This window comes from Archocentrus centrarchus, chromosome 5 (assembly GCF_007364275.1).
Source record: "Archocentrus centrarchus isolate MPI-CPG fArcCen1 chromosome 5, fArcCen1, whole genome shotgun sequence".
NCBI classification, from domain to species: Eukaryota; Metazoa; Chordata; class Actinopteri; order Cichliformes; family Cichlidae; genus Archocentrus; species Archocentrus centrarchus.
In genome coordinates this window covers 16,941,687-16,966,689 of record NC_044350.1, presented here as the reverse complement: position 1 = coordinate 16,966,689, position 25,003 = coordinate 16,941,687, and the positions used below count along the sequence as shown (strand labels likewise).

The 25,003-nt window shown below is 39.9% G+C and overlaps 1 protein-coding gene across 4 annotated transcripts; it reads right to left on the bottom strand.

Annotated features, from left to right (window-relative positions):
- Window positions 1–3,145: 3,145 nt before the first annotated feature.
- erbb3a (erb-b2 receptor tyrosine kinase 3a) lies at window positions 3,146–23,491 on the bottom strand. Of its 4 annotated transcripts, XM_030729833.1 has the most exons (30): window positions 23,143–23,491; window positions 17,105–17,262; window positions 16,519–16,705; window positions 15,970–16,095; window positions 14,916–14,981; window positions 14,566–14,684; window positions 14,304–14,445; window positions 14,018–14,131; window positions 12,158–12,281; window positions 11,989–12,062; window positions 11,752–11,842; window positions 11,603–11,620; window positions 9,532–9,746; window positions 9,308–9,440; window positions 8,246–8,339; window positions 7,926–8,080; window positions 7,795–7,848; window positions 7,553–7,694; window positions 7,358–7,471; window positions 7,153–7,251; window positions 6,808–6,993; window positions 6,480–6,635; window positions 6,216–6,291; window positions 5,947–6,093; window positions 5,337–5,434; window positions 5,049–5,237; window positions 4,713–4,781; window positions 4,322–4,586; window positions 3,631–4,117; window positions 3,146–3,501 (listed from the first exon to the last, which is right to left on the bottom strand). In XM_030729833.1, exons 1-30 carry the CDS (start codon window positions 23,228–23,230, stop codon window positions 3,387–3,389), a joined length of 4,101 nt encoding a protein of 1,366 aa, XP_030585693.1. In that variant the 5' UTR covers window positions 23,231–23,491; the 3' UTR covers window positions 3,146–3,386. The 4 variants fall into 4 exon arrangements, with proteins under 4 accessions (XP_030585693.1, XP_030585690.1, XP_030585689.1 ...); XM_030729830.1 differs by having other exon boundaries at window positions 3,146–4,117; window positions 7,807–7,848; XM_030729829.1 differs by having other exon boundaries at window positions 3,146–4,117; window positions 23,143–23,230.
- Window positions 23,492–25,003: the final 1,512 nt, after the last annotated feature.

Below are 25,003 nucleotides of genomic sequence, written 5' to 3'. Positions count from 1 at the left end.
CATATGGCACAGGACCAAATCTGGAGTCCACCATGAGCAGCTCTTCATCTTGATGTAGAAGTGACTTGCATATTCCAGGTTGTTGGCGCATGCACCTTAAAAAGAGAAAAAGTAGGCTCCCTGGGTGGCTTAGTGGTGAAGCTGGCGACTACATACGTTGCGGTGCGGGTGGCGCGGGTTCGCGTCCTTGTCCGTCGCTGATTTGCCCGCGTGTCTTCCCCTGTATTTTTCGCCTATTTCCTGTCTCTCTCCACTGTCACGAAAAGCAGCTGTGGCCAAAAATGCAAAACAAAACAAAAAGAAAAAAAGTAACAGAAGTTAAGTTGCCTCCAAGTGTTTATGACGTTGCTGTCTCAGGTGAGTGTTGTAGTGTCACACCACTTGTCAGGTAAGTTTTGTATCTTCACACTGTTATTCTGCCCTCTGTTAAAATACTATTACACTATTAAAATACTAATAAAATTAAACATAAAATATCATCAGTATGCTCTTTATCACGAAGTGTTAAAAATACCTGATAATACATTATTGAGATTATATTACTAACAACTCACCTGGATATGCTTGATAAGCTGTACACTTTACACCTGCTTTTCTGGTGGACGAGGACTTCCAGATTTCCATATTACCTGTTGCTCCTGGCTGTTGAGCAACACAGCCAGGAGATGATTATTTGGAATTAATTATAATGTTATATCCTGGTTATGAGCATTATTTAAAACAACGTCACAAACAAATAAAATGATCCTTGATTTTTACCTGAGTCCTTGGCCGGTTCCAAGTTTTCAAAGCTAGTGCAGGCTAGAGGAAGAGAGACTGTTTTAATACGTCACGTCATCGAACTCTGTCTGCAAAGGGTCTAAAAAGGGCACAAGATGGACACTCCCAACGGTTTAAACCAGGGTTTGTCAAACATTTGGCCCAACGGTCATAAGTAGCTCACCAAAGGGTCTAATTCTATGGAAGCTTGTTCTATATCATTTAACTCAATAACCCAAAATTTCAAGTTATTTTCTTAATTTTGAGTTATTTACTTATCAGTTTGAGTTAGTAAGTTGAAATTTTGAGATATAAACCTGAAATTTACAGTTATAGGTGGCAAAAAAATTATTGTTTTTTTTTTTTCAGTGGCGGAAACAAGCTTCAATATAATTCAGCTCATGCCTTCGCAAAGTTTGAAGTGCTACTGAAGTCATTAATTACTACACTACTCAAAAAATTACAGGAACACTTTTTAATCAGAGTATAGCATTAAGTCAGTTAAATCTCCGGGATATTGATCTGCTCAGTTAAGTAGCAGAGGGGGTTGTTAATCAGTTTCAGCTTTGGTGATAATGAAACTAACAACAGGTGCACTAGAGAGGCAACAACGAGACAACCCCCAAAATGATGGCTTGGTAGTGGGTTAATGATGATTTAGGGAGGCATATCCATGGAGGGACACAGACCTCAGGCTAGGTAACAGCACCCTGATTTCCAATAGGTATCAGCATGAAATCCTTAGACCCACTGTCAAACCCTATGCTGGTGCAGTGGGTCCCGGTCCACAAAAATGCCAGGCGTCATGTGGCGAGAGTATGCAGGCAGTTTCTGGAGGATGAAGGAATTGATGCCATTGACTTGCCCCCATGCTCGCCTGACCTAAATCCAATAAAACACCTCTGGGACATTATGTTTCGGTCCATCCGATGCTACCAGGTTGCTGCTCAGACTGTCTGGGAGCTCAGTGATGCCCTGGTCCAGATCTGAGAGTAGATCTCTCAGGACACCATCTGTTGTCTCATTAGGAGCATGGTCCGATGTTTTCAGGCATACATACAAGCACGTGAAGGCCATACAAGCTATTGAGTACCATTTCAAGTTGCTGCAGTGAAATTTCAGCAATATGGACTACCCTGCTGCATCATTTTTTTTTACTTTGATTTTTGAGCTGTCTTTGAATTCAACCCTCTGTATGTTGGACATTTTAATTTCCATCAAACAAGGTGGCATCCTTTTATTTCTAACACATTACCCAGTCTATATCAGTATAGATATAGATATAGATATCCAACATGATTTTTTTTTCCAACTGAGATCTGATGTGTTTTCAAAGTGACCCTTACATATGCATCCATTTTATATCAAATGCTAAGGATTCAAATTTAATTCAAATGATATGTGAGAATCCTAAATATCACCTCTGACCTCTTCTTCAAGGTCAAAGAAGGTCAATCTTTCATAACATGCCTTACCTTTAAAACTATGGTTAAAATTCTGCTGCTTTTGTTTGTATTGGAAACATTTAGGGAATGATAGTGGTAGATGGGGATTCTAAAATCACATAATAGTTTGCATCCAAGTATCATTTGATGTCTGACCTCACTTTTACATTTCACATCTGTCTTGTTTGTTTTGTATTGTTAAGAGAAACAGAATGAGCTGGCTAGTTAGTTAGAAACATACTGTAACTTTATAAAAAGATAAAAGAGGGTCAGGTGGGTCCATGGCTGACTTTTAACCTGAGGATTATACTGTACATATACTAATAGGGGAAAATGTCTGAGCTCCTGATTAAATTTTTAGGGTTTATTTGACAGCAGAAGCGAGCACTATTTAAACAACCTTTATTTTCTATTATATTATTTAAAAAAATACCACCTCCACTTACTGGCTTTTTTAAGAACTTTTGAAGTGTATTTAAAATATTTAGCTGTTGCGAGGCTAAGAAAAATCTCCATGAATCCATAAAACTTGATCCATCCATTGAGGCTGTGGAAGATGTTTGAACTGGAGTCTAGGTGTTCCCCTTGGGTGCTCAGGTTTCCTCCCATAGAAAACTGGCACCTTTTACAGGGTGTAACTGACTTCTTGCCCAGTGTCAGGTGCCTCTGAGACTGACTGGATAAACACTAATAAAATTAATTTAAAAATTGCACTGTCCCTTATGAAAGCATTCACCACTTCAGCGGAGTCAACTTACAGTTGTATTTAAGTCAAACAAAGATTAATCAGTAATCAGATGTACAAACTTTCTCAGGTTGAACCCGTTGCATCATTATATAGGTCACCAGCTAAGTTAAAATAAAAATGTTGATGCTCCAAAATAGATATTGAAAATATTTTTATTGAGCAAACATCATTCAATGATGTCTCAACTGATCTTTCCACACATTTTTCAATGATATCTCTTTATTCACAATGTAAACACAAAAATATAGCTTGTATCACATAATATACATAACCTCGATGTATAACAAAGAACAAAGCTGTAAAATAGTCATACACGTTGGGTTTTTTAATTTTGTTACATGCTACATCTTTAACGTGGCTTTTGGTCAGTTTTCTCATTTCAGATCCTTCATGACTGTGTCTCAGAGGAAAGTTCATGAGATTTAAAATGTTTTTCATGTCTGAACTGCATTGGGCTTCAGGAACATCCTGCTGTGCCAGTATCCGGGATTATCAAAAGACCCAGCCCGCACTTTTACACTGGGGTCAAACCCAGACTGGTATTGCTCTCTGCCCCCCACTGCCCCCTTTTGCTCCCTCTGTATGTTCTGGTACACTGCAGCATCCTCAGGTGGTGAGGCAGAAAAGCAGTCCATGTCCTCGTATTCATACGCCTCTGTCCCCTGTACATTCAGCTCTTTCTTGTCTTGTAGAGCTTGCCGTAGCTTCGGTTGTCTGTTTGTATAATGATAATTACTGTCCTCCACGTATTCATCCTCCTCCGCTGGCTTGCCTCTCATCCTCGCAGGAGTAGGAGGAGGAGGGGGGTCACGTCCGGGAGGACCTTCCGGCTTTTCGCTGCCTCTGATGTCCATGTATTCATACTCAGCTTCACTGTAGCCCTGTTGTTCTGAGTCAGAGTTGTCCTTGCTCCTGGTGTGGCCTCCCTTGACCTCCACAGATACAGCAGTGTCACACGAGGATGCTGTCACACGTGACGACACTGAGGAGGTTCGCTTCTTGTTCGGCTTCAGCCAGTGGCTGCTTTGCCTGGGTAACACAGGTGTTAAAGAAACCTGCTTGTTCATGTATTCGTATTCATCATCATCTGGGTAGTCCAGAAGATCTGATGAACGAGACTTTCCCATCCTGCCAGGAGTGGCTCGAGATGAGTAAAGCAGGGTATCTGAAAGAAACAGATAACGTGGTAAACAACAAAAATTATATCTCATCTCATTTCTTATAATGGATTGAGAATAATATATTAAACTGGGACTATAAAGAAAATTTCTTTAAAACAGCTGATCCAGCAGAACTAATCTCCTTGGGTTGCTGCTCATTTCCAAGCAGCAACTGTTAGCGTTTTGTAAATTTACAGTTATGGTATCACCTCTCTCTGGGCTGCCTCCAGGAAGCACATATCCATTTTGGTCTTCTTCTTCCATCTCCGGTGAGGGAGTCTCTGGTGGCCCGCCAGACATGCTGTCCCTCTGTGATATGTAAGCGCTGTCCTCACGATGACGTCTTCTTTTCGGGCTCCCTGCCAAGGGGAAGTCCTCACCCATCTCCAGCTCCAGTGCTGTGCCGCCGCAGCCCTCCGAGGTCTCGGACAGAGTTCGAGCAGAGTTTAATCGAGAGCGTGACTGCCACATCGTCTACCCAAGACAACACAATTAGAACTTTACTGGTAAATTGGCAATGGTGGGAATCTGCAGTAAACTCTATTTGGTCATGTATATAAATATTACAAATTGTTTTAGTACCACAAAACCCTGTTTTACCTGTGCATGGCTATCAACACCTGAGGTCATAGGCAGGTATCCAGCCCCACTTGATGGGTTAAGAACCACCTTTATAAGAAAAGACAGACAATAAATGGATGATACTACACACACACGCGCGCACACACACACACACACACACACACACACACACACACACACACACACACACACACACACACACACACAAGACTTAATTCTGTTCCTTTAAGCACATTTTAGCAATCATGCATTGGGGAAATTTGAGGTTCAGCGTCTTGCCCAGGAAAATGATTTAGAAATGGCACTGTGATTTAGAAAGTTGACATTAAGCTGAGAGAAAGTGTTGTTCCCTACTTTGTGAGTGTCAATCCTAGAGTTGCGAGTGAGACTCTTGGTCACATAGTGGTTGACTGGAGCCAAGTCATCTCCCACCCCGTCTGCCAGCGGGTCCTCCAGGTCGACATCTACATCATCCAGGTCATCCAGGTCTGCACTTCGCTGGACGAGTTCATCAGGTGATGAATCCTGTTGGCTACAGTCCTCCTGACAAAACAAGGCAAATCATATAAGCATACAATTTAACTGAAGCTCCATAAAAGATTACTGCACATGTTGAGTGGCTTCTGATTAGAGCTGTCTTACTTTGATCACCAAGTAGCGAGGTGGGTCTCTGGCCATTCTGGTAAATTCGCTGCCCAGCTCCTTGAATGTTGGACGTACATTTTCATCAATCATCCAACCTGGATAAGCAAGAACGAGAGTCATAAAAGGGCATCTGGAGACAGTAAAAATGTAGTTGAATATGAGCAATAACAGGAATCTACAGCCATATTACACACTTTATACTTGGCAGCTTTCATTAATTTTCATATTTAATATGTAGCAGGTTACGATTTGCTAATTAGTACTAAACACAAAGTTTTAGAGGAAGAGCAATTTCCTCTATCTTGAGATAGCATAAGTAATTCTACAAATACCGATGTCAATGCATTTGTATTCATTATGTCACACTATGGTCTAATGGACAGGGCAGATAAAAAGTCAGGGGGTCATATTATTTGATTTATCTTATGAGCTTCATGAATTTGTACAAAAATTAATGAAAATCCACCAACAGTCATACAGATATTTGAGTCTGAGATATTTTCAGTAGTCCAACCAACAAACCAGCATTGCAACCCCTTAAGCCAAGCCACTGGTATTTATACTACTGCTTGCACATGAAAAAGAGAAATACTAGAGAGATACTCACACTTAACCATGACCATATAGACATCAATGGTGCAAATTTGAGGCTGGGGCAGTCGCTCGCCCTTTTCCAGCAGATCGGGAACCTCCTGTGGACGCATCGTTGCATACGGCTCTGCTCCGTAAGACATCATCTCCCATACTGTCACACCTAAATTAGGGTGAGGAATTTAGTGTGGCCTGAAACTACACTTGTCCTTCACTCACATCAACATTTCTGTACTTTAACATATCAGTATGACTGGGGCACTCGTAAGGTGCTTTAAAACTCACCATAACTCCAAACATCGCTCTGATGAGTATATCTGCGAAACAAGATGCTCTCCAGGGCCATCCACTTGATTGGTGTCTAAGAGGGTAAAGAGAACATTTCTTTTTTCGTTACTTTAGTAAAAACAGCAGAATAAGTGGTCAGTCATTCAAAGAAAACAGGTGCAATGTGTCAAGGTGTGCAACATAAATTATTTAACACTGTTTTAAAGAAGTCTGACCAGATGCCACATCTTTTTTGCAAAAAAATAAAAATAAAAAAAATACCTTGAGCTCATTGTAAAAATACTTCTTGTCATCAGAGTAGAGCGAGTCTGCAATGCCGTAGTCTGAAACCTGGGCAGTGAAATTATCATTCAGGAGTACATTTCTGGCAGCCAGGTTCCTGTGAACCATCCTGTTCTCCTCGAGGTAATTCATACCCTGACAGAAGAGAGCAACAATGTGGTGAAATGCTTGAAGGAATGAACCAAGCTGTGGTCATATACGGTCATATATATATACACAGCACCATTCTAAAGTTTGGACAGGCTTACATTCATATGAATGACTGAGTCCTGCAAACAAAAGAATTTTACAAAATTTTTTGCCTTACCTTTGCAATTTGTACACACCAGTTGAGCAGCCTCTGCGGGCTGAGCTTGCTCTTATATTTCTTGATGTGCTCCAGCAGGGAGCCCTGCCTGTTGAGTGGAGTGACAAGCTGCAGGCTGTCACCGGGACAGATACCCAGGGTCCTGACAACGTTGATGTGGTTCAGACTTGCCATTGTCCTCATGTGCTGCAGCAACCAAATAGGTAGATCAATAGGGATTTCATTCAGTTTCAACATTCAGTGAGATTCAAGGTTTTAAAAGAGTTGCTCCACAAAAAAAATCTGCATAATCCATATTTTGAGTGTCAAATGCTCATTGCCTAGAGGCTTGTCATGCTTCCTTACATCTGTCACTTTACAGAAGATCTGTCGACCACTGCGGTCATGAATTGTCTTAATGGCCACGGGAAGCTTCACTGTGTCACCTTCAGGAATCCAAACGCCCTGTGAGGTACAGAGAGCAGAGGAACAGGGTCATAATTTGTTAAATAAAAAGTCAAATGTGCAGTTTGAGGTGCATTTTATAGGAAACTGTTGAAGCAATAAGTACCTTATGGACTGATCCAAACACTCCATTACCCAGCAGCTTGATCTTACGCAGCTCTGTAGGCTTAAGGATCCGTGGTTCAAATTTTGTCCCTTTATCTTCCAGGGGCTCAAAACTCTGTTAGGCACACAGGTTATACGTTAAAACAAACCCAAAGTAAGCACAGCAGCACAATGACACTCAAATACAGATACTGACTTCACCGCTCATCATATATCGTCTCATAGCTCGCTTGCGACGAATAGCGAGACCTCGGCGGTAGAGGACAGTGAGCACGAAAATGGAGAATGAAGCAAAGATGAGGGCAATCACTCCCAGTGCGATGGCCGTGGTCATTTGCCTGAAGACAAAGGTGAAAAGGGTCACAGTGTCAGCTCTCAATACTTAATCAGAATGTCAAAAATACGTAAAGTATATCTCAGAATGAGCGGAGAACATACCCAGAAATGCACCTCGGAGGCGTCACACAGTCACCGATTCCTGGACCGGTGCACCTGAACACAAAACACAAGGGATCAGTTTAAAGGCGCAAATCATGTGTGTCAAACTACAGCGTTCTGCTTGTACATACCTTTCGGTACAGTTAATGTGACAAGGTTTACAGCTGCCCTCCTTGTCTGGATATTTAAAGATGGTTCCTTCCCGTCCCATTACACCTTCAGGACACACGGAGACGCAGTGTGGGCCATCCTTCAGTGCAGCACAAGCTACACATTTATTTGCTCCCTGCAGGTGAAAAGGAATGAATAAAAGTAGAAAGTTATTTGCAGTGGTTGGAGGCAAGTGGCATTATAGTATACAAGTTTGTTTTTTGTAGTGCCACCACTAGGTGGCAGCAGCAGGCCTGTGCAAGTTTTTTTTTCTTTTTTTCTCCAACTATCTTGAACATACCGGGCCTGTGCAGGTCTCCTTCCCCTCCTGGACCTTACACTCAGGGTGACAGGGCATACACTCCCCTGACTTAGTGGCATACTCCCTCTGCTTCCTGCAATGGAGACAAAAACTCATTTTCAAAAATTTTCAGCAGACTGCAGCAGACGTCACAGCAAATATCAGCCACGTTCATGGTATAATGCGTAGGATTTTCCTTAAAAATGTACAGACCTAACATATATGACTTAACAGTTCCCCCAGAATATAAACAAATATTAAGCCACGTTGTCCATCTTAAATACAATCATTGGTCATCACTTACAAACCACCAGAAGTGGTGATTGTGTTTATCCACAGGGAGATTGTCCTCTGCCTGCATTTTATTACTTTCTGCAGGGTGTGAGGTTGAATCGGTTACATCACTGCCTCTATTGGTCTCCTCTGCTCAGGTCTGTGCACACAGAGCACTGTGGATACGATTAAGCATGCACTGTGGCTGTATTCACACATAATCCAACAATGTGGCACTTTACACAGGTTTGAGCGAAGACGGGTTCATGCATTTGTATGTTAAAAACTTTAAATTCTTTTTGAAGCTATCAGAAAATATCATTTCTCTCACTCACTGCTTGTTTGTTTTTATGCCACTCATTTTCATTCCCTGAAAATGACTGCATATTACACCTTTGAGTCTCTGTGAGTTTATACACCACTCTGCTTTTAATCATTAGCTATTATTAATCTCTGGCTCTCTTCCACAGTGTGTCTTTTGTCCTTTCTCCCTCCCCTCACCCCCAACCGGTCACGGTAAATGGCTTTCCCCTCCCTGTTCCTAGTTGCGCTGTAAGTTTCTTCCCGTTAAAAGAAAGATTTTCCTTTCCACTGTCACCAAGTGCTTGCTCATAGGGGTTCATCTGATTGTTGGGGTTTTCTCTGAATTATTGTAGGGTCTTTACCATACATAAAGCATATTGAGGTGACTGTTGTGATTTAGTGCTATACAAATTAAATTGAATTGAATTGAAGGTGTGAAAGCTTTGCATTGACAATAATTTTATGAGTCATTTTGTGAAAACTGACCCAGTTAAGAACATGCAGTCTGGCACACAGGTTCCTCCTCTGCTATATTTCTTACAGGTGACACACTGGTTTGGTCCAGGACCCCAGCAGCCATCAGAGGAGCACAGCGGGTGACATACATGGCCCTCTTTAGCTACAGACACAACCAAAACAGACAAGATGTCGTGAGAACTTCCATTTTTTACCATCACCTCTTGCATGGTTTAAACTGCCCCCCCACTCACCACATTCCTCCTTTGGTCGGTTTTCACTGATGTCTATGTGCTTCTTTGGACGTTTCTGTGTGGTGCTGTTTAAGATGCGCATCCAGTTGATAATATCATGGTAGCAGAGATTCTTGTTTCCTTTGATGTACACACCACCATCGTTTATTTTTTGCAGCGAGCGTAACCCCAGGGAGGTCAGAGATTGGATCTTCACCACCAGGAGAGCATAGCCCCTATAGAACCACAGAAAGTAAATAAACATTAGAAAGTGGTTAAAAATATTGTGGTTTTGTTTAAAACACCACAAAATCAGAGTGAACATTTAAAGCCTTATTTCTGGATTCCTGTGATTTTTAAAAAAAATGTTTTTAACCTGGTAATGTAAGTTTTGCAATTCCAAAAATATGACATTAAGCATTATTTTTTAAAGTTTACAACTTAAGACAGGAAATACAGTGCTTAACAATTTCTCACATCACCACAAAATGTAAGGTTTATGCTACAGCTGTCCTAAATTAAAAGTATTGTTAATCACCAAAATCACTTTTTATGTTTGTGTAATGGCTAACCACCAGTTTATGCAACTCTTTAGCTGAAATACTATTTTGAAATATAATTATTGTTATTATCCATGAATTTTCAAATTTACTATTTTACAAAAAAGCAGAAAAAAATAGTAAAGTACATTCTATTTTTTTTTAAGATGCCTTACATTTGCTTACCTTCCTGAACAGAACTAAATCAGTGGTTGAATGCTATGCTTGATTATTTTCTAACTTCTCAGAGAAGTCCAGTGAGCCGGTTCAATTTGGGTATAAAAATTTGAATTTTGTTTGTTCTTTGCCTACTAAATAACAACATAATTTTAATAAATAACAATATAATGTTTCATTTTAAACATGTTTTTGACGGATTTCTAAAATATTAGTTAATGGCAGGTGGTCTAATACATCGGTTAAACACTGTACATATTTCTGGTAATTCAGAAACCTAAAAAATATTTGGTATTTCCTGTTGCTCATTTTTCATGACATTAATGACAGAATTTTGTTTTATTGTGTTTTCATTGAGAATTTTACCATTACAATCTTCTTTTTACTTCTTTTTTATGACACAATGTGAATTCAGTGATGTCTGAATGTCTTGTTTTTCAACTTGCAACAACCCTTCCGCTAGAAAACATAAACACCCACGAAACATATTCATGCTTAATCTTCAGCATAGAATATTTCAATGCAACAGCATCAATTTTGTAGTGTTTTTTTTTTTTTTACAGTGCATACAAAATCATGGATTAAATTGAAGCACGTGTTTATTTATGTCTACAAAATTTATTCCAGAAAATTCCACCCAAATACCCATCCACATTCATCAAATACAGCATGCATGAATATTAAAGCTGAGAGGACAGAAATCTAGAAATGGCAAAAATAAAATAATTAAAAAATATATATATAACGCCAAAAATTGAATACAAACAGGACTCCTCCTCCAGTTCTCTTCTTTTTAGCATCTCTGTTTTTTTAATGCTAACTTTTGGCTTCACACGGGATTTTAACCCTTGTAAAAGTACTCTGGTTACTTCATTGCAACCCATCTTGCTTCTGTAGAGGCTGCCCCCCTATTTTTAAGGGGTCACAAAACAGATGGCTCCATGTTTGAACTGGCACAGATGCCTTTTCTTCCCATTTATCCAAGCTTGGGACAAGCACTAGCTTGTGACCCCCAGAGGCTAGGTTTATGTCTCATCCCGGTCTTGAACTGGGGCTCTTTTGCATGTAAAGCTTTCCTGAAGCCTGGAAACAGAGCTCAGAAGAGGTGCAGGAGTCTAGAGCCCTCTCAGACCACTTGAACTAAAATGGGCTGAAAAGTTTGCATGATTTACTTTTCTCCAAATGATGCCACAGACATAAAGTCTACCACAGCTTTAAAGAGTTGTGCCCACCACCAACTTAATCACACAACAGCAGTAGTGAATCAGCCCTAAAAAAATCATAATGAAAAATATTAACATCATTGATTTGGACAGAATGGTTGTAGGCTCTAAGAGGAGACGGTGAAAGATGAGAATGTGAAATCTTTACTGTACCTTTTAGAGTTCACGCCTCTAAACAGGATAACAATTAGAAATAACAAGGAAATAAAGAGATAAGGGACAAAAATACATTTAGAGTCCAGCAAATACTTAGTCTGCATAACAATGCTAGGACAGAGAAGGAAAAAGAAACTATTGCTCACGTGTAAAGTTTTCTGCCCTGAATTGTTTGGAGGTTGGAGAAGACTGACAGGTCAGGCATGTTTTGAGGCCACGACTGGATAACAAGGGTGTCTGAAAACAAAGATATTGTTTTTCAGAGGCCTTAACCAGACTGAACACAGCATGACATAGTATGACAAGTAACTGAAATGACAGTTAAAAAATAAAACAAAAAACAAAACCAAAAAATAACAACTCCTACACACAGACATACACACCTGTAATCTCCTGCACCGTGTTGAAGATTTTCAGTTTTTCCGGATCAAGGGGTGGTACATTGTTGTAGGCATCACTTTGAGCAAAAGTAAATAAATAAAAGAGAAATGTAAAAACAGAGGCATGTTGCAAAAATATAGAAAATATTTAATAAAGGAAGTTTTTTTTTACCCATCTATTCCAGTGACCAGGAAGTGAAGACTGCCCTGAATCTTAGTGCAGTTTATAAAACTGTCTATATTGTGAGCATCAACCGTTTCTCTGCTTGAACCAGTGCCGCCTGTGCCACGGCAAACTGAGAGAAAGGTGAAGAAGAAGAGAAAGGAAACGGTTAATAACAGCAAAACTGTAAGTTATCTGTACAAGGAGCTTCAACTAGTAATAGTGAAAAGTGCATTTACTCTGATGTTGTATCTACAGTACATCCATTAGTTCCATTTTACACTTCCTTGTTTTACTATTTCACTAAATCTTGAAAAGATTTTTGTTTTTTGCTCACATACATTTATAATTATTTGAAACCAAAAGTACACCCGCTTTCAGTTCTAAAGTTTTACATATCAGGAAATAATAATCATTTTAAAAAAAATCTTGTCCTTACTGGGTTCTAAAGTTATTTAGATACAACCTCAGATAAACAACTAAACATGACATTTTACACTGTCATTTATTCAGGAAAAAGTAAGCCAAACTGCAAAAACAGTCATGTGAACAATTAAGCACAACCTTACTGCATCCTTGGGCATTAAGGGGGTAAGTAGCAGCCAGGTGCTGATAATCAAATACACTTGATTAACTGATCATCAGCAAATGTGAGCACTTCTGTAAATGTTTGAGCAGTTTGCTGGTTTGGAACATTCAATGGTGTGATAAGACAATTGTAGATGCCCATCAAGTTGGGCAGGGTTATACAGCTATTTCCAGATAATTTAAAGTCCATCATTCTACGGTGAGAAAGATTATTCACAAATGGAAAACATTGAAGACAGCTGCCAATCTTCCCAGGAGTGTCCCAGCAAATTCACCCCAAGGTCATGACAGTGTTCATGACAGTACAATTAGAAAAACACTGAACAGGTACGGCTTGTTTGGAAGGATTGGCAGGAGAAAGCCTCTTTTCTCTAAGTAGAACATGGCAGCACAGCTTAGGTTTGCAAAGCTGCATCTGAACAAACTACAGGTCTTCTGGAATAATATCCTATTCTATAATTAAATGTGACAACTAAAGTTTGCAACAGGAAAATGATCCCAAGCACAGCAGCACGGCTGAAAAAGAAAAAACTCAAGGTGTTGCAGTGGCCCGGGCAAAGTCCAGACCTCAGGCTGATTGAAATGCTGTGGAATAGTGACACAGCGTGATATGTGATGTGTTCTTGCTCATCTGAGGCTGCAGTTAAATCATTTTAAAACTTGCTAAGGACCATTATGTCCCAATACATAAAAACTTACAATTGCACTTTCTTTTCCACATAACTTTATCTAACAGCTATAATTAGCACATTAACATATGATAAACAAATAAACCAAAATGAACCATTCCACCTCTGTAAAACAATTACTGTAAAACTAGCTACATTGTCACCAGCCTCTGAAATTTTAAGTACAAGTAAAATGGTAAGTACTTTTAGTGATATTTTGCAAAACCCATACTTTAAAAGCGGTACTTTTGCATGCTGCTTTTACCATGTGATACTTCTCATCAATAATATGTACAGCATTAGACATGCAATATAAATGAGTATTTAATTCATTTCAATCATGCAGATACACTTTAAGACGGGCATTTTTATATCTGAATCATTATGTTTAAACTGGAAACTACATCTATGTGAAGAGCAGCATGTGATTTTAAATTATTTGCATTATTGAAGAGCAGGGGTGTTTGAGACATTATATTCTTTATAATGCAATAAATTCTTAAAAATGGAGTCCGGCCGTGCGAGAACTGCTGATTTTTCTTTTTTCTTTTCTTCAGTTTCTAACTGTAGCTGTCTTGATTGCATTGTGGAGCAGCTGTTAATTATTAAATACCTTTTGGGCAGAGGCCTTTACAGGGCTCACATGTTTTCACACCATTTTTCTCCACTTCTGTTTTATCAGATGGGCAGTTGCTCACACATGAGCTGCCGTCCACCACAAAGTTTTCTATTAAAAAAAGAGAAAATAGCATATGAATAAATGCAAAGTGTCAGTGACTGCATTAAACCTTCAGTAAGCACTCACAAATGTTATACATATATATAAATGGCACTCTTATAGGAAGAAACTGTACATAAACTCTGAATCTGAGTGAACATTGTCATGTGTGGGGACTCACTGGGACACTGTGCCACACAAATAGAGCCATACTGGTACTTGGCATTGGGGTTGGGCTCCATTTTGTATGTAACCTTGTTGTAGATCAGAGTCTGCGGGCACTGAGGCACGCAGGAGCCCGAGTTGTTGAAGTTTCTGCAAGCCTGTAAAATGCAATTTATAACACACTGAGGAACAAAATATTTTTTACAACTGTGTTTTCCATCCTGCGACATGTGAAAATATTTTCTCTTTATTAAAGCCTGTTGGAGATTTGGACTCACAAAGCAGTCTGTATCCCGGGGTCCAGTGCAACCTCCAGCACACTCAATGTGGCAGCACTCGCTTGGGTTTCTACCAAAGCAACGGCCATTACACTGAGGGGCGCACACGGTCTTTGTCACTGAAAGAGAGTGACTCTTGTAAAAATCTGGCATGAAGCTAAAATTGTAGATGCACGCTAAGCTTTTAACTTTGAACTAATGTGTAATACTAACAATGTGCAGTAAAAGATGTAAATGAACAACTCTGGCAGCAGCCATGACTCATGTTTGAGGCATCTCAAAGTCATCCCAATGTAAGCTTTCCATGGAAAATAAAGACATTAAAGATAAAGGGTTTTGATATTACTCACAGATCTGGCATGTGTCATTTCCTGGACCCCAGCATGGCAAGTCTCCACAGGCTTTGTGACAGGGCTCTAAGATATAACTTTATTATTAGTTTTCACATTTTAAAGCAAACCAGAATTAAAGTCTTAAGTTAAAGAACAGATTCAGGTTTCGTCTTTGTTAAAGTTTCACTGCACACACTGAAAGAGTCAGAGGTTGCTGTTGTTCACTCTGTTTGTGAAGAGATCAGTGGAGGCGGTGAACACAAAATACACAGTCCTTCTGTGCAGAAAATACATTTGATCTAAAGTTCAGCACAGGCAAACATTAAACTTTTGAGTTACAAGATGTAACGTCCAGGTCTGAAAAATGAAGCCAATGGACAAAAACTGCAGTTCCTTTAATGGTCACTTTACGGTGAATCCAGGTACGAGTGCATCCCAATTCGACTGTCATATTAAAACGTGCAGCAGACATAAAAATGTTTACAGTGTTAAACTAGTTCTTTAGAACTAGTTCCTCTACACTACAAACGTATCACGTGCTGGAGCTCATGGTATCTGAATTTCCAGTCGCTTAAATAACTCACCTGAGCCTTTGGGGGCTTTGAATGTCAAGTGGATGTCAACCTGTCTGCTAGGTATCATCTCAGGTGGATCTCTCTACCATGTTTGTGGGGTTGGGATTTGCTTTTGGCTCCAAGAAAACAAGGTGCTGACTGTCATAATGCTAAAAGCTGGAGCTTGAAAACATGATTTCACACACCAGTGGGTGGGGTCATAGTGACTATATCCATCTATTTTATACACTCCATAGAGTGGAAAATTACTGGGTTTTTTGTTCTAATTTTCCTCTACAGTGATTCCTCCTTCCACTGAGATTTGGCCCAAGAGGTAGTAAAACAAAGTGGAAAATATGCACTGAAAAGACTGGAAAAACAACTCTCTCTTTCAGTTTAAAGTTGCATGTTTACTTCTGCTGAATTTCACAACAGTTTTATAGCAAAACAGAAATCTGAACCCATCCTTAAATGTAGCTGATGCTCATATGTGTACAGTTAGTATCCTGTGCACTCACTTTCAGGCCCATTGTCCTTGATCATAATATGGGCTGTTCCATTCTTCACTATGTCCAGCCAGTTCACCTGAGGGGCATAGCTCAGGTACTTATTCTGGATGATCTTCACTCCTCCCTTGAGTATCTCTGTAGATGGTATACATAGGTGTGAATGGGGCAGGACAATTAGCAAAGCAAGCCTGAACAGGTCCGTGACTCATCCTATCAAACTCTGCCATTCTCTGTTTACTACACTGCAAATGTATCGTGTGCTGGAGCTCATGTTACACTGGCAGTTGAGCAGTTGAGCACATGGTACATTCCAGGGATTTCACATCACTGCAAGCACACACACACACACACACACACACACACACACACACACACACACACACACACACACACACACACACCAACAACCGGTATTCTGAAGGAGTGGCTGAACTGTGTGGGTGTGGGAGCTCCAACAGTAACAGAGTGCCACATCCAACCTGACCTCTTATCTGCACCAATCCAGCCTCCCACATGTTAAACACACTCCACACATCAAATGAGTGACTCGCTGTGTACCTGTGAGGTGAGTCAGGCCCAATTCCTGAAGGCCATGCCCCCCTTCCTTCTGATAGTTGACCATCACAGCCAAGGCATACTGATCCTCATACAGCGTGGTGCCTCTGATGACGCGCAGGTGGTCCAGTGGGAGGCGGCTGAACTCATTGACGGCAAAAAGGATGTAGCCTGTCACCTCCTTGATAGACTGCGGGGCAACAAAAAAAAAATGCACAAGGGAGAGGAAAACGCAGTTTTTAGAAAATCTTTTTTTTTCCTGTTCGGAGTGTTATCAGGGTTGCAATCCAGGAGCAGAGGTGTGTCTGCTTGTTGAATTAGTCACCATGACTGCAGTGCCACGACTAGAACAAAAGACGGGGGCAAAAATGAGCTCATTCTGGATTTGAGACAGATACATCATCCATTACCGAGACAGATGAAGCACAACATGTTTTGGTTCCTTGTGTTCTTGTGGGTGAATGAAAAAGGTTGTTTCACATCCTTGTCTAGACTGTTTAGTGGTTCTTCTCAGTGACACATGTGCAATGAAGGAAATAAAGGTAATGTGCTTTCTGTTGATTGGTTACTGTAATGTTTGCAGCCTCACCTGGAGGAAGCTGAAGTCTCTGGTATGGTCCATCATAGTAATCTCGAGGTTGCCCATCACAATGTCACAGTTATTGTATCTCGACCTCATCAAGTTGTATTGGATGGCCGAATTTCCAGTCGTGCTCAGAAAGTTCTGTGTGCCGGAGCAAACGACCACTGGGAAAAGCAGAGGTTCTAACATTAAATATTTGGATTTAAAGAAATGTAATTCCATGATGACAACCAAAACCAAGAACGAACAATCCTTCTAACAAGTCTTTGTAGTCAAAGCCTGGCTTTTAACACCATTGTTGCCCTAAAAATATTTTTAAAAAATATCAATGAGACACATTTGCATTTTCTTCATTATGTGTGTGTGTGTGTGTATGTGGTGGGTCAGTGTTGTTAAATTTGATTCTAAATACTGTCCTGCTTACATAAATACTTATTAAAGCAACAAACGTGTAGCAGAACAAAGTCTGGAGTTTTTGTTTTCCAAAGAAAAGGAAACGTGCATTGATTTAAAATAACCAAAAATGTTGGAAATGACTGTGAATGCTGTAATCATTCATTAATCACAGGTGATTTTTTTTAAAAGCGCTATCCACTTACAGTATGCAGGGGGCCTTTTTCAGCAACCTTCATTCCTTTGATCCAAGCACATTGTGTTACCTAATGCAAGTCTGTCATGATCAAAGTTTAGCTGATCAGCTAAGAGATGTTCTGACAATCAAAGAAGCATATTTATCAATGTTGTGGGAGTTCAGTGTCTGGGGTGTTAGCTTTTATAAGTCCTAAAATGACCAAAAAAACCTGACTCATGAAACTCTATTCAGCGCAGGAAAGTTGCATGCAGGTACTGTGTGCCACTGCCTTCATAGACAGACCAAACTGGCTCTTATCAGAAATGAAAGTGTAAGTCTTAATTTTGACAAACAGATGCTTCACAGGTCCATGGTAGCAACTTATTCACATTTTTCACCCTTGAATCAAGGGTGGTAATTTGTGGGTTTCAGGGCCTTTTTGGAACTATAAGCAAACCCACAGAGGCTGATGTTGCAGACACAAAACAAGCCAAATTTACTGCTTATTTTTTAGCTCCGCTAACATGATTAATTATCCCTGTTAACATGATAAACATGCATTACAAAGTGATGGTTGCTGAAAATGGGCCTCCATACACCTATGTGAGTCTTCCAGTAAAGATCATGAATTATTTATGATTGTTAATATTCATTAAATGTGTTTTACAACATTTCAGACTCATTTGTGGTTATTTATATATAAATATAAACAAAATGTGCTTTTCAAACTCAGGAGCAATGTTGTACATTTCATACATCCTGTGAGTGTATTATTGCGCTCAGCGTATTATTTGGATAAAAATGGTAAAACTCCTAAAAACAAACAAACAAACAAAAAACCCTCACTGATGCTGCAATTATATCACAAAACAAATAATGAATCTTTAATGAGCAAACAGCGTAATTTCTTACAAAGGCCGCTTCATGCCAGTTACTACACACCATTGCGTTCAGCACGCTCAATAAGAATAAATGTACTGTAACAGTGTGGGACAAGCTAAGGATTGTGCGGGGCATGCCCTTCGTTCCAACAAAAATACAAGGCCTTGTTTATGGTCTGTGGGACTTCAGCCATTCAGCATCACTCGAAGGCTGCTTTGCTATTCAAATGTCAGACAGGAGAGAAGCTGCTGAGAGAAAATGGAAGAACGGGAATGCGGATGGCTGCTCAGTGAATCTCGCTGAAAATCAATGCTTTGCACAGAGATAAAGCACAAACATATAAACTGTGCCACAGCAATGATAAAAAATCTCATGAAAAACCTTTGAAAGGAATGTCCACATGCTTATGGTCATAATGTATCAATCCCATGCATTTCCTGCCAGGTAGCCCTTACATTTCAGAACAGGAGAGAGGATTCTGGACCTTGGTATTAGCAGCTAATAAAATCATCTGGTTTATTAGGATTAGATACACCTGTTATTTCAGGATTCAAGAAGCAGCCTTAGGGTCGGTTTATTATCCCTGGGCTACCTTGAAAGTTTTTATGGGTTACATTTCTTTGCAATTCATGCCAAATTAACTACACATGCATAAACAGAGAGCTACCACATATATGGTAGCTCTCTGTTATATATATATATATATATATATTTATGTATTCTTTTTTTAACTTCCCTCAATACACATTTGTTAACTTGATAATGCAAACACATCCAATCTACTGACATCTATGTCAAAACCAAGAACAACAGAGAACAACGGGATCAACAAAGGCATAAAAAGACTAAAGATTATTAACCTCACAGCAAAGGTACAACAGGCAGGTCAAAGCACAGTGTGCGTGAGTGTGTGCGTGTGTGTGTGTGTGCGTGTGTGTGTGTGTGTGTGTGTGTGTGTGTGTGTGTGTGTGTGTGTGTGTGTGTGTGTGTGTGTGTGTGTGTGTGTGTGTGTGAATGTGTGTATGTGTGTGTGCGTGTGTGTGTGCAATACAATGTTGCAAAGCGCATGTCTTACGCTCATAAAGTCCTGATAAGGATTATTTTACTGTGTTTCTGAGAACATCAGCTTCACAGACACAACTGTACTCAAAATACGAAGTGGTTACTGTAAATGACTCAAATCACAATAACACATGTCTACGCTGCGTTATGTTAAGCCATGCAAATGTGTCTGTGTTTACAGATATTTTTAGATATCTCGCACAGAAGCTCCTGTCACTGATACAATATAACAGAGGTGAACAGAATTTGTTTATCCTGCTCAAGACCTGCTTTCCAGACACGATATCTTACTCATAACACCTGCAAACTGTCAAGGCCAATTCACTCCCATGTTACTGAGGTGACAGCGCTCAGGTCAAACACATGGATGGTGAAGTGACATGGAACTCTACAGATTTAACACATAAAGATGTGATTACTCATCGTGCAGTCACTCTCGGCTTGTGCAAACAGCTGTAAAATGTTCTCTGTGGTTCACGAGGAGCTTTGTTAAGTCTCAGAGAATAGCCCTGATTATGTGATCAGGGTTTACTCGGCTTGGACCGACAAAACATTTTAACAGACGGCCTACGTTACAGACCGCAGAAATGGAGTTCAAAAGACTAAAATCTGTAAAGTTTCACATCAGTTCACGATCCACGTGTTTGGGCTGAACACAAGATGCTCCTGCTGCCATCCCAGTAACGTGGAGGTGAACTGGCCTGTTGGAGCAATCACACAGCAGATTTGAAAGTGAAGGAAAAGCCACAGTTATTCCAACTCTCTCACTCAATTTTTCCAAGATTAAAGTGTCACATATTTGAAGTTATCTAGTGAAGATAAAAACAAACACAATTGTAACAGTATTAAGACTGGATTTAATGCCTGTAGTGGCTCTTTCAAAGCCTTCTGTTAAAGAGGTCAGTTTCAAAAAGGGTTAAAAAAAAAACAACTTCTATGTTCATTTCCTCTTGAGGCCTCTGAAAGTCGCTTAAATAGAACAATAACTTTCCTTTTCACTGTGTGTGCAAGCATCCTTTTTTTAAGTATTAGACTACCAACTTTTAACTTCTTATTTGGAAACTTTTGCTAATTAAAATCAAAAATTTGAAAGGTCACGCACAGCTCAAGGGTGAAGTTCTTTATCTGCCCTACCTTATTTAAGCACTGAGAGCAGCTCAGTGCTATCAGTGGCTGACAATATCTGAACTGCCTATTGGGAAATACTTGCCAACACCTTAGTTTAAAAACCTTCAACCTAGTAACGTATGTAGAGCACACATAAGCTCAATCCACTACAAGTGGAAAAACCAGAGCGTACGCATGCAGGACTGTACGTGACAAAGTGGTATGGCCACCATACAGGAGGTGCACAAGTTGCAGCTGTGGGAGCTGAAAATCTCAACAGGCTGAGTGGGTTTTTCTCTGTCAAAGGAGGACTTTCAGTGTTGGCAGATGGATGATGGAGAGAAAAAAAGAATGGGGTGGAGGGTTTAGAGTCAATGCACACACATTGACACACACATGAACACAATGGCCCCATTTTGAAAGAGTGCAAAACAAGTGTCGTAGTGTATCAAGATGTGCACCAAAACCACACTCTGTCTGCACCGACACTTCTCTCTCTGTTTGTCACCCCAACTCTTTACAAACACTGCAGCATGTCAGCTTTCCTACTTAATCCATCACAAACTATGAGACGCAACCCGTGAACTCACTTCAGTGTGGTGTCATTGTCCTCAAGGGTAATCCAACACAGGATGAAAACACAGCACGGATCGGGTTTAGCTGTTATTTTCATTTGTCTGTTACCAAGGATTCAGTACTTGAAAAGAACAGACAGCAAAAGAAAAAGAATAGAGGGAGGAGGAGATAAACAAGCTCAATAAAAGCAGCTGAGACCATGACTGAGGTAAACAGAAACTTGGCACAGGATGAGCAGAGATTACTGCATAACTCACAAGAGAGCGTGCACACGTGCACGCGCGAACACAAACAGACACCTGAGCACATGAACTTCTTCAACTCGTGGTGTATTGACTAGTTCATAGGCACAGATTCTGTACAAATGAAGTGGTGCTCTAAAATAGCTTTGCTGAGCACAACAAGGCAGAGGGTTGCTTAACACGGCGCTCTGGCAACAGGAGCGACAGCATATTTGCTTTCGGACACATCAGATATTTGGTCAGGTCACACCTTCATGAGTACAAAAGCAATTTTTAAAAGGTAACATCTATTGTTCTTGTTTTGTTTTTTTAAGATTAGAAATTACATTTTACTCTTAAGTGGTGTACAATTCAAGGACAATCCCTCTCTGATGCACCTGAGATGTGATAACAGACACTGCTGTGCAAGGATGATGATATTCATAGAGTAGAAGATTCCTTGCTTTTTCTCTTGGCGCAACAACTGCAATCAAAAAATGCAAGTACCACAAGCTGGACTGTTTACTCTGAACATGCATTATGAAATGTTGTCTTTTAAGCTTTGTGCTCCAAGGAGCGTGTGAACAGCGTTTCCTCTGCTTTATTGTAGAAAGTGACTTTGATGTTTCACATAAAAAGACACAAAGAAAGCTATGAACAAACCATAGGACTGTGTTATGATGAGTTTCTCTAGTGCTCAACCTGTTAATGATGGCCAAAAAAAAAAAAAAAAAATCAAACTGTACTCCTGGTTTTAGTATTCTTGCAGCACTTTTTTTGGGTTGTGGTGATGAGTGCACAGTAAGTCATCTGAGCAGAAGTTCAGGCACATCTGTGAATTCACCTGTAAAAAGGTGGCAAAAGCAATAACACAAAAATCAAAGTTCATTTGTTGAGGATTCAAATCAAAACACCCCTGCACCTCAAACACGTCACAACGCTCAGTGACAAAGTACATTTACTCAAGTACAGCAAACAACTAATAGTCACTAATAATCAAGCTTATGTGACATTTAATACTTATGAGTTACTCTGAGAGCTGATCAGATGATTAACTATGTGGAAATTAATTTAATTTTGTTGAGTTTTACACTGTAGGTTTATTTATTTACATTTTATAATCCAGACAGATTACTCCCTAATGAAAATAATGATTAGCTGCACCCTGTGCACTACATATTAAGATGTGATCAGTTTCAGCCCTTTACAGACACTCATGTGGTCATTCAACTTCACACCACAATCTGTTGCTACTTATGCAGAATCTAGGTACTTTTACATTGTAATATTTTACATGCAAGTATTTAAAAAAGTAAATTTGAACAAGTTTCCTAGTCGACAGAAAGACATCTCAAGCTGTCAGAGAGGCAGAGAGGCTGCACCTTTTTGTCACAAACACGATGAAGCATACCGCACCGTGGGAGAGGTGGAGGTGACTCACAGCAAGCAAGTATGCAGAACAGGTTCTGTATCTGAGGACAGGTGATTACCTCTAACCCAGGTGGTGGTGAGGGGGGGATTCATCGTTACTCTCCCGGGTTAATGATATTTAAAAAAAAATGTGTGTGTGAATATGTGAATGTGAGTGTGCGTGTGTGTGAGTGAGTGTGCGTGTTTACGCCCACCTCCTTGAGTCTGAGCGCAGCAGAGCTGGAGCGCACACGGCAGCAGGACGTAAAGCACCTGCTGCACCTTCTTCACAAGGATGGTCATTCTTATTCAAATCTCTCGGCTGGCGTCGAATCAAATAAACATTACCATCGTATCTTAAAAGAAGAAACGTGTCCTTCTGTGGTCCCAAATCCACTCGTTGCTTCCGAGTCTGAGCATTTGACCAGTATACTCCAGTTTGTTCGACGTTTTCTTAATCCTTTGCTTCACTTTCTTCTAGTCCTCATAAACAGAAGGAGTAAATCTAGTGAGAAAAAACGAAGTAGTTTTGTGTTTTCTGTATTTGCCACAACTTTACGGGCCGACCGATCAGGTTTGTGTGGAAAGGAGTCACTACAGCTCGGCAATTGGAGCGCAGCGCGGAGCCAATCAGCAGCAGGAGCGGCTTTTTTCCTCTTGCACAGATTTTTGTGGGAGGGAGGAGCGTCAGACAACAGCATTAAAAGCCAGTAGAGAAATTGTAAACACCTTGAAAAATGCGTTAGCATTTATCCATTGCTCCCATATTGAGGTGGGATTTTTTTTTTTAAATGCTTCTTGCTTTCAGAAAACAGTTTCCTTCTCTCAGCTGAGGTTGATTGATCCACAGATCTGCTGATTGAAGTTTAGTAATAATAATATTGGTGTGAATTATGAAACCTAATCCAAAATAATAACAAAAAAATTCCAGAATAGCAACACAAAGAGCATAATTTTTTCTTTCCCAAGGAAAGACTAAATAAAAATAACACCTTGTGTGGGAAGATTTACATTGTAAAGCTGTGCCATGTAAGACATGAGTGTATAAAACTTGTTCATATGGCTGCTCTGGTTGTGAGTCTTTCTGCGCAGATGTTACTTTTTTCCTGCTATTTGTCAGCATATGATTAATATTTAATGTGGACAAGTTCCTCTAAATGTTGGTGTGTGTGTGTGTGTGTGTGTGTGTGTTTGTGTGTGTGTGTGTGTGTGTGTGTGTGTGTGTGTGAGAGAGAGAGAGAGAGAGAGTAAACCATTATTTAGGCAAATAGGTCTGTGTTGTTGTTTTGTTCGTTAAATGATCATTTAAAACCCAGCCCTTATTTTTCTTTCTTGTGATTCATATATGCAAATAGCTTTATTATTACAGTCAGTGCAGGCAAGTCACTTCCTCTATTATTGTCCATTGCTGCGGAAAACAACAACAAACGTTTGGCTTAAGCTGTTCTGTTTGTTCTCTACTTCTTTGTGTGTTCCACGCATGATCTGCTGACACATTTCTTACATCTGGTTTCTTGATAATAAGACTTTGACCTCCTCCACTCCTTTAGGCTTCACGTCTGAAAATGTAAGATTACTTTATTGCTGCATCGTATCATTGCTCCTGCGTGATTTTACAGTTGTACTTAGGACCTGTGACAGGGTTTATTTGCTTGTAACAAAGCAATACTTGAATAGTTTGAGGGCAGGGAAGTGAGACAAATTGTACATAAAATGTTATTTTGTAAGAAAAACACATCTCTTGTCATCTTGTTTATCTTCACGCAAACACTGTCTGCCAGTCACAGTGGACAAGCAAGCTGAACAGCTCTGTGGAAACCTGCTCTGCCTGAACCTCCAGTTTATGTCACGCAAACACACGCACAGCCACACAAAACAACAGATGAAAACAAAGACTAACACACAAACTCTGTTCCACTGATTGCATAAACCTGATTGAAATAAGCTTCTTTTTTCCTTCATATGTGTAACCACTCTCTTCTTTTTTATAAATGCAAGAAGGAAGCTCAAAAATAAATGGTTAATGTTTCACTAATGACAGGAATTGTTATCAAAAGCATTTCTTTCCTTTTTCTG